Here is a 10,237-nt window from a genome sequence, read left to right as displayed (position 1 = left end):
CTGAAAAAGGCAATGAAATAAAACCTAGAATAGGTCGTCAACATCTTGTCAATAAACATATTACCAAGGACATTCAATTAGAGAAGTCACTGACCTGACATAAATTCTTAACTCTTGGTTAATCCGGACTGTGACACCTAGTTCCAGAGTTATAAATAGTTATGTTACTTCATCAGCTCCCTTTTAGTTGAAGTTATGGATTAATGTGCCATGAATATAGCTAACAACAGGGTACAGCCATTCCTTTGGATATTTAAAATGCACATTCAAGGCTTTTTTGACATGTCACACTGCTGTGACAAAATCCGTGATGAAAATCCTTGTGTTTCCATCTGTGTGATAATGAAAATTCTCGTTATGAGCCTGATCCTTCAAGTCCTGAAACACAGTTACAGGACTGGGAAAAGGTCACCTGGGTGCCATTGTCTACAGCCATTGTGGGGAAATTAGAATTAGTGTAGTTTTGACAAAAAGAGATCATCCCCACCCCAACAATCTAGAACACAGATAATACACAATTCTTATCCCAATGTAATATCTTTAGTTGGAATGGTTATTAATATAGAAAATAACAGTCTTTGTTCAAGGAAGTGACCAAGAAAAAGTCCTGAATTTACTTTGTTATTTGTCCACAGAGGTGGCAGCAGCCATGTACACAGATCTTGCTATCTGGAATATAACTCCATGTCTGGACCTGCACAGTTATGTAGTTAGCCAAAATATAGACCCTGGATGATTTGCCATTGCATTAAAAATATTGACAGGCCATTAACTACTGGGTTAGTGCTGTGCTTATCCTCCTTAGCTACACAGGAAAGCATGTATCCCAAAGAAAGATGAAGATTAAGATAGAAGAGAGTAAATTAAGGTGGTGTTAGCACCGTGGTTATACTTACATCAATAAGCTGCTGCTGATCTTTCTCAGACATATTGGTCAAGCTGTAGTACTTTCCAGAGAGGTCTCCTTTCAGCCCAGCGAGCGCAGTGACCACGACGTTCTCCACCTCTCTCCGCTCTGCCCTGCTGCAGGCAGGAGGAAGGCTGAGGCCTCGGATGCTGCGGCCAGTCCGCACCCGGGAGGAGAGGACGTAGCGCTCATCAAATTGACCATGGGTGATCTGAAAGTAGAATGTTTCATTAGTGCACACACAGTCCCCTGTGCTGTACTCCACTGTTAAAAAAAACAACAAACCAAACCCAAATCCTATGATACAAAAATAGAGGCATCTTTCTGCCCAGGCATGATGACCTCTCCATGAGATCACAAATACTCAGAATACCAGGAGCCCCTGAGAGTTTCAGACAACAGGAATTTTTTTTAGGAACAACAAGTTTCTTTGGCTGAATGAATCAGGGAATCACAGAATTGCAGTGGTTGGAGAAGACCTTTAAGATCACCAAATGTGACAGAGTAACTAGCTAGTCCTTCGTTGTCCCAAAACATGAAGAAATCTGTGTGGCTTTTGGAAATATGATATGGGCAGAGGAAGGGGGCCAGGTACAGAAGATGCTTCTCAAGAGGAAAGTCCAAGAAGATGTTAAACCACAGTGTAGTTGAACTATGAAGGAAATATTAAACAGCAGGTGAGGTGTTGCCAGATGCACGTAGGCATAGTGGAGTCATCTCCTGCTTTCATTCCAACCCTTAAATACATGATTATCTGTAAGCTCATGAACAGACCCACAGTGCCAAGTGGGACTGTGGCCCAAATGCTTAGTAGAGTTGTGACTGATACCTCTATAGGAACAAGGTAGAGATGCAGCTCTCTTGGTGTGAGGGCCATGAGTGGCATCCTACTTACCTTAACCCTAAAATTACTGTATTTGGAGTTGAATCAGGAGAAAAGTACTATTGCATACAATATCATCACTGTAAGAAGCAGCCCCTGAGCCTTTATGGCCTCATTGTTTTATTTCAGTCCTACCTTGGATGCATCCAGGTCCGTGTGGTGCTTCATTGTCCGTGGATCATAGCCATTATGTCTCACTTTAATGACAGGATCAAAAATCTCAGCAAACACCTATGGAGTTAAGATAATCTAGAAAGAGTATGCAACATCGTAGAAATGCTTAAATGCACCAGTTTGAGGCGCAGGAGAAGGCCCCTAGCACAGGCTCCTGGGTGACAGATGTAAAGGGGGCTTTGCATATGCAGACAGGGCTAAATATGAAAAAAGGGGGTGCTTCTGACCCAGACAGTGCTCTGCAGCAGTTGCTCATCTTCAAAACAAAGAGAAGGTGCAATTGTGCCCGGCTTAAATTACAAGCTTACTCTAGTTACCACAGACAGGTACTGGATGTGGTGGCAACCAGATTAGGATTTAGGATGTATTACCAACCAGAAGATAAAGTCAGAGTCCCTCGGCAGCTTGCCTGGTGTTTTTAGGTCGTGCAGAAATACCCTATGTCTTCACTGCCATGGGATACTAGTCCTTGTTAGAGCCACTTGGCTCGGGTGTGTCAACACCAATCACAACTACACCTTCATGAGGACGAGAAGCAGAGGCAGGTCTAAATGAGTAAACCGAAAAACAGGAGCTGATAATCCAGAATGCCAGATGTCCCCGTCCATCCTCAGCCACCCACTGTTTGGGATGTTGTTAGGAGACTGTATAATAATAGATATCGTTGTATGGTAGACTGAAGGAAGCAGACCACAGAGGTCAATAAAAATAAGTATTTTTCTTCTCTTTTCCTCTTCTCCTCATTCCAGAATTAAATAAACCTGTCCATCCTAATGCTGTCTGTCTTCAGCTTTCATCATGATCCAAAAGCTGTGGCTTAATGATGTCTGGCACTTCCCAGAAGACATCTTATTTCAGTTCTGCCTCTGCTATTCCACAATGCAATTTCCACATTACCTTTATTTTGTCTGTCTCAGGGTTGCATAGCTTTGCCATAAACTAAGTTTGGTCGTAGGAAGGAGGGCGGCTGCTGGAGGCAGGTAGCAGCTGCTCCCGAGCAGGTACATTTTATTAACTTCAATTGCAGCAGAGAGGGCTGTAGTAACGCCTCATGTTCATGCATTTCCTAATATGGAAGAATAGGGAAAACACCATCTTTATGCACATGGTCTGCTCCTTACGTAGTCTCTGGAATACAATTTATCTTGGGAACACATACCCTACCAGGAATCTCTTAATCTAAGGAGTTCTTATGAATGATACCATGAAAACTGAACCAAATACAACAGTCTTACCTCATAGGACTCTTCATCACCTGCGACCATGCCCACAGTTTTAATGAAAGGATGGCCAGGATTGTCAACCCCGGTTTGGATGCACTGGTCCAGGGTGTAGCCATTGGGAGTCATCTTGTCCCTTAGCTTGGCGTAAATGGCCGGTGTAAGGCACTCAGCCATGCAGTTGTTGTGCTTCCGGAGATCAGGATAGTCTGCGCTGAAGAGAAGAGGAATCCCAAGCAGTTAATGTGGCACCTTTGAAGAGTAATCCTTGCTAGTATATGAAGGTCTTAAAGGAATCACGAGATACAGAGAATATGGTTTAAAAGTATAATTAGTTCTTGGTTTATAGGTTGCAGTGCTTTAGGAAGGGAGGAAGATTTAGGTCACTGAAAATACTCTGCATTGCATACCGGTGGCCCACCACGGCAACAGACAATTGCAGCTTTCTGCTACTCAGGGCCATCAGGAAAGTGAATCTCAATGAGCTCTGAAAACGTACTAACTCCCATTAAATCTCTGCTGAGGCACTCTTATTCTGAAATAAAAGAGGTCTAACGTTGTTTTGTTCGAGTAGGAAGGGTATTAAGTTGAGGTGAAGAAGTTCTTTGTAATTCAGAGCCCAGGTGCTCTCACAGCTTCATGGACATCAGTGGGACTGATTGATCTGTGTCAGCTGGAAGACTTATTCTTCTACAATATCTGGGTTTGCTTTGATGGCATTATTATTAACAGAAAGCTGCATAATGTAGAGTGAAAATAAAGATGTTATGCAAGGCATTTTTGCAACTGAGTCAGAGCATGTCTGCCATGTACTGGTAATGATTTGCTTTATACACAACTTCATGATTTCTGTAAGAATATATTTTAACTTGGATACTATTCACTACTTTGAAAGAAAAATATGAAAAAGGTCTGCCACAGTCTGATCCATATTGTTTTTCACATGTATGGCCAGCAAAGCCAACCTACAGAGAAGGTCTGTAATCAGTTTGTAATCATCAGCCAGACAGTTTGTAACAGAATTAGAAGTATTTCAAGTACAGCAGTTATATGGGAGATTTCTTTAGTACTTGCATAATTGGTTTCACTAGGATAGAATTAATTTTCTTCTTATTAGCTAGAGTAGCTGTGTTTTGGTATCAGTATGGGATTTGTTAGGAGAAGAACGTTGATAATGTACTAATGTTTTTAGTTGCTATTAGAAGTCAAAGGACTTCGTGTTTTGCCAGTCTGCAAGTGCAAAGGACTGGGAGGGGAAGCGTGATGGATATGCCAGTGAGATATTCCATATCATATCACATCCATTTAGTATTTTATTGAGGGTTGACTGGAAAGCTGTGGATTCTCTCGGGGATCCGGTTCTCTCTTCCAGGAATTTGGTTTCAGTTTTGGGACTTTCTGTGCTCTGGGATTGCTGGCTGGGGACAGGCTGAGCATTGGTCAGCAGGTGGTGAACAGTTGCACTGTGTATCACTCATTTGCATATTGTTATTAGGGCTGTAATAATTACTATTTGAAGTTTTATTTTATTTCAATTATTTTGTTTTTATCTCAGCCCACAAGTTTGCTCAATTTTACCCTTCCAATTTTCTCCCCTGCTCCCTGGGGGTAGGGGGAGAGTGAGTGAGCAGCTGTGTTTGGCTGCAAGCCGAGTGAAACCACCACAATAATTAAAACATTTTCACATTTCCTAATAGCAGAGTCCGCACAATCAGTCAGCCCAATAGGTTGAGCTGCAAAGGGTTTGATAGCTGATGAGATAAAATAAGGAGTGATATAGTGCTCTGCCTGAATTTTGAAACATTTTTTAGGCTTGTCATTGTTTAGCAATGGGGTTTTTTTTGGGTGTTGATTCTATCACAGAATGTCAGGGATTGGAAGCGACCTCGAAAGATCATCCAGTCCAACCCCCCTGCCAGAGCAGGAACCTAAATGAGATCACACAGGAAGGTGTCCAGGCGGGTTTTGAATGTCTCCAGAGAAGGAGACTCCACAACCTCCCTGGGCAGCCTGTCCCAGGGCTCTGTCACCCTCGCTGTAAAGAAGTTTCTTCTCAAGTTTAAGCAGAACCTCCTGTGTTCCAGCTCACACCCGTTGCCCCTTGTCCTACCATTGGGCATCACTGAGAAGAGCCTGGCTCCATCCTCCTGACATTCGCCCTTTACATATTTATAAACATTAATGAGGCCTCCCCTCAGTCTCCTCTTCTCCAAGCTAAAGAGCCCCAGCTCCCTCAGCCTTTCCTCAGAAGGGAGATGCTCCACTCCCTTCATCATCTTGGTGGCTCCGTGCTGGACTCTCTCCAGCAGTTCCCTGTCCTTCTTGAACTGTGGGGCCCAGAATTGGACGCAGTACTCCAGATGTGGTCTCACCAGGGCAGTTGCTGCTTTCTGGTCTTGAATCCCCTTGTTGGTGCTACCTAAACCAGGTTATTAATAAAGGGTGCTCTTTTTCGGATCACACAGCCCATGACAGACACAGACAGACAGGGCTTCACAGCTTTGATAGGAATCGTCTTCCTCCAAACAGTTAAAAGTTGTTTCCGTCCCAGTTGACAGGGCACTGTGCTCAGCTATCTGCCTAACCCAAACTCCTTACCTTGGAGGGAAGAGTTTCCGTTTTTCATGAACAGCAGCCTTCACATTTTGCTGGTTGAGGAGGTACCCAGTGGTCAGCACCCCTGTGCCTGCAGCTGCAAAGAGTGCAGTGCTTGCACGGCCAGCCAAGAGACGACAGAAGGTGCTAGCCATTCCTCTCAGAGGATACGATCTGTGGGAGAGACAACAGCCCAATGTCAGCCCATAAATCCTCATACACTGTGAGTGACAATTCATTTTTAATTGTAATCCTGTAAAAGAATAAATGAATTTTTATTACTGATCTGCATTTATATAATGTGTTCAGAAAAATTATTAGTATGTACATGTATTATTTCTACATCTTTTCAGTAGCCAAAAAGGCACAGTAAGGCACAGTTACATGTGGTAGGATGTGACGTTAGCTATGTTGTTTCTTTCAGTACTTTTCCCTGCAGAAACTCTTGTACCTTGCCATAGTACCTTGACCTGTTCGTCCCTTTGTGCTTTTTCTTCCATATGAATAAAGCTGGAGTAGGCTTGAACTCATCATCTGGCTCACACTATGGGAAGGGGGATATGCTGGGGACCTAAAAATCCTCAGTGGTGTGGGAAGTGGGAATAGAGGTCAACGTTTCTCTGCCTTTTCTAATATGCGAATACAATCCATCAAATGGAGCTAGCGGTGGGAAACAACAACACAGAAGTAGGCAGCTTTTCACACCAGTGGTAATAGACTTATAAAACACCTTGTCAAAGGGTGATGTGAGTGCAGCAAGTGTGCATGGCATCAGTGAGGGATCAGACAAGCAGGTGGAAGAGAGATTAATGGCAGACTTTAAGCAGAAAAAAGAAACAGGCTAGCAAGAAAGGCATGGACCTGTTGGAGTGGGTACAGAGAAGGGCCACAGAAGTGGTTGGAGGACTGGAACAGCTCTACTGTGAAGAAAGGCTTAGGGAGTTGGGGTTTTTCAACCTGCAGAAGAGAAGGCTTCAGGGAGACTTTACTGTGTCTGTTCAATGTATGAAGGAGGCTTATAAAAAAGATGGAGAGAGACTTTTTACTACGGCCTGTAGTGACAGGACAAGGGGCAATGGTTTTCAGCTGAAAGAGGATAGATTTAGAATAGATTCAAGGAGAAAATTTTTTACAATGAGGGTGGTGAGACATTGGCCCAGGCTGCCCAGAGAAGCTGTGGATGCCCCATCACTGGAAGGGTTCAAGGCTTTGAGCAACCTGATCTAGTGAGAGATGTCTGCCCACAGCAGGAAAGGTTGTGCTAGATGATTTTTAAAGGTCCCTTCCAGCACAAAACATTCTATGAATCTGTGATTCTGTGAAAATTCCCTGGTCTGGAATTTGTTTTCTCTATTAGTTTTTCCCAGCAACCTGTTCACAATGCAGCTATAGGTTTGGGATTGTGTCTGGAATACAGGAGATCTGTAAATCTAGCAGAGAAAATGGTATGTTCTGTGAAAGTGTGAAGACAATGCATGTTTTTTCTTCCAAGAATCAGAATTTGACTAATATTGCCAGTCACTGTGAGTTCCTTGGAAAGATGTAACTCTTGTTTAAATAAACGACAAAAATTCCAGTTTGTGTCATTGACAGAAGCTTATTCTTAAAATTAGACTCTGGTAAATCACATCTGGGAAACGGACATGGGAGACTTACAAGAAAACATGAGCTTGCCTCCAGGATATGCTGCTTCTGTTGTTTTTTCAAAGTTTTAAAAAATGTAGTTTTTTATGTAATGTCTTCACCATACTATTGGAGGTTTAACTAAGCACCTCAAAGCATTTGGTTTTATTTTCAGTGAACACAGTATTCTAATGTCCAATAATTTTCGTGTAGATTTGGGTTAGTTAGTCCCAAACCCAGTAATTCTTTTCCCTTTTCACTCCTGTCTAAAGACAAATGCAATGCTGCATCTATATCTTCTGACTTGGTGAAAAGATCTTCTCATCTACTTGCACGGTTCTCTGTTGCAAAGTAGTGTCTTCTTGGTACTTTAGTTACACACATGAGATGAGAAACACAGGTGTGTTTCAAGTTTGAGAGTGATTTGTTTCATGTCCTGTATCTTGTTTAAACAATTTTATACCTGAATTTTGTTATTCTGTCTCCTCCATGCCTTTAATATTCAACATACATTTATCTAACTTTCCTTCCAGGGAAAGGTGATGCTTGATTGACAGAAATGTCAATCTTTTTTCACTGAAAGAATTTCCCTGAAAGAATTATGGAGAGACCACATGGGGAAGGCATTTTTTCCCTTCCTCCATTAGGAATACACTACAATTTCCTCAGCTGTTCCAGATCCTTGAGAATTAGTTGCACAGCACTGGAGTGTGATGAAATATGTGCTGACATCGGGCTGGGATGGGAGGCAGATGATCCACCATGGCCTTATTTATCTCTGGGAGTGGCTCCCTTCCATCCATCAGTTCCTTTAGGTGACTTGCAAAACAGGCTCTCATGACTGCAACAGGATTTCTCCCTCCCAAAATGCAGTGGGAGAATGTTCGACTGTGAATCAAAATAAAATATGAGGTTTGTGATGGAGTTTTTTGTGATGGGGCTTTTTGTGATGGAGCTTTTTGTTCTGCTTTCATTTCTGTGTGTTTAGTAGATGGTTCTTGTGCCTTTTCACAGTATAACATCCCCATCCTACACTCTGGAAATATTTGCTCATGACTAATCTGCACAGAACTATTATTGTTACACCAAAGTGTCTGAGAAACAATACATGTATTTGCATAGCAGCTCTGTGTATTTATAGTTCTGTTTCACAGATGCCATCTTTACTGCAAGGAACTGGCTGGCAGTCAAAATCCTGTCCTGAAAATGAGAAGCCGTATCAAAATCCCCTTGCAGACAATGACATGATGACTTCAACAACCCCAGGCACTCATCAGCATCTCCACCAGCCTGGATTATTTTGGGAGCTTCTAAATCTTGTTGCACTTTAAGGGGCAAATCTGGTCTGTACATGTGATTAAATTAGAGGAATTGTATGCAGTAAGTATTTACAAAGAAACATGAGGCACAACAGTGTAATTATAATGCTTCAGAAATAACAAGAGACATGCATCTATTGACTATGGTGTGTCCTAGGAGGTAAAGCTGACAGCCTCAGACAGGACATTACATTGAGCCATGCCACATATCTGCTGTCAAGGCTGCACTGTGTGGTTTGCTGTTGTCACATAACCTCCATTCCTTGTGCTAATGCAATACGACAGGAAGGTCCCACCCTTCGTAACAGCAACAGCTGATTGACTGGCTGCGTATTGTTCTACCTTTGAGCCTTTTCCAATGATCAAGGATGCACAATGGATCAAAGCGGTGTCCCAGACAGAAGGTTATTCTCCAGATCAGCATGGTGTTGTGGTCTGGGACTGGAAGGTAAGCACAGCGTGCTTAATTAATACCAATACTAGGCGCTTGGTATTAATTTGTTCTGAAGGAGCTGAAGAGTACACAGAAGCTCTGTGAGGGTGAAGGATGCTAGAAACTGCTCTTTGTGATTTCTTTGGGAGACAAACCATGCTTGCTGAAGCTAATAAAAGCTACATGTTGGTTAGCTGCTGATTGAGTGTTTCTTGTGTCCTTCACTTTGCTCTTGCAAGAGCCATTGGGTAAGAGAGTGCCCGATCCCAAGAGCAGCTGAGCAGAGAAAACCTTCTGCAAAACGTGACATGCAAAAAATACCCTAGGTGCCTACAGGTAGTTTGGCATCCTTGGCTTTCAGGCTGACCTACACTGTGTGCCTGAGGTGTAGGGTTGTAACAGAAATTGCAGCCTATGAACAGGAAGAGAAATAAACCACCTGGAAAAAGAAGTAGATGAACCTGGGGGAGGAAAGGAACCAGTTTGAAAAGGTAAAGAGACTTTCTTGGTAACTCAAATGGTGAAGGTTTTGTGCCAGGGCTGATCTGGGAAATATAAGGACACTGAACCTTACTTAGAATCACAGAATCATAGAATAGTTTGGTTGGAAAAGACCATTGCAATCATCTATTCCAACCGTAAACCTGGCATTGCCACCACTAAAGCATGTCCCCAGGTACCACATCTACATGTCCTTTAAATACCTCCAGGGATGGTGACTCCAACTCTTCCCTGGGAAGCCTGTTCCAGTGCTGGACAAGCCTTTTGGTGAAGAAATTTCTCCTAATACCCAGTCAAAACCTCCCCTGGCGCAACTTAAGGTCGTTCCCTCTTGTCCTATCACTTGTTATTTGGAAAGAGAGAGCACCCCCCACCTCTCTACACCCTCCTGTCAGGTAGTTGTAGAGAGGCAGAAGGTCTCCCCTCGGCCTCCTCTTCTCCAGGCTAAACAACCCCAGTTCCCTCAGCTGCTCCTCATCACACTTGTGCTCCAGACCCTTCCCCAGCTCCATTGCCCTTCTCTGGACACGCTCCAGCTCCTCAACATCTTCCTTGTAGTGAAGGGCCCAAAACTGAACCCAG

At 43.1% G+C, this 10,237-nt stretch overlaps 1 protein-coding gene across 1 annotated transcript in view; it reads right to left on the bottom strand.

The window, feature by feature from the left end:
• The window catches only part of LOC104530337 (creatine kinase S-type, mitochondrial), a 17,271-nt gene extending 11,274 nt beyond the window's left edge, over nt 1–5,997 (bottom strand). The window contains exons 1-4 of the mRNA XM_010174892.1: nt 5,783–5,997; nt 3,200–3,398; nt 1,926–2,021; nt 897–1,118 (exon numbers count right to left, since the gene is read on the bottom strand). Of these exons, the coding sequence (XP_010173194.1) occupies nt 897–1,118; nt 1,926–2,021; nt 3,200–3,398; nt 5,783–5,997 (732 nt within the window). The remainder of the gene's footprint in view (nt 1–896; nt 1,119–1,925; nt 2,022–3,199; nt 3,399–5,782) is intronic.
• Between the last annotated feature and the right edge of the window lie 4,240 nt (nt 5,998–10,237).

The sequence above is a fragment of the Antrostomus carolinensis genome, unplaced genomic scaffold, assembly GCF_000700745.2.
Source record: "Antrostomus carolinensis isolate BGI_N321 unplaced genomic scaffold, ASM70074v2 scaffold13829, whole genome shotgun sequence".
NCBI lineage: Eukaryota > Metazoa > Chordata > Aves > Caprimulgiformes > Caprimulgidae > Antrostomus > Antrostomus carolinensis.
This window is presented reverse-complemented; position numbering and strand designations above follow the sequence as displayed.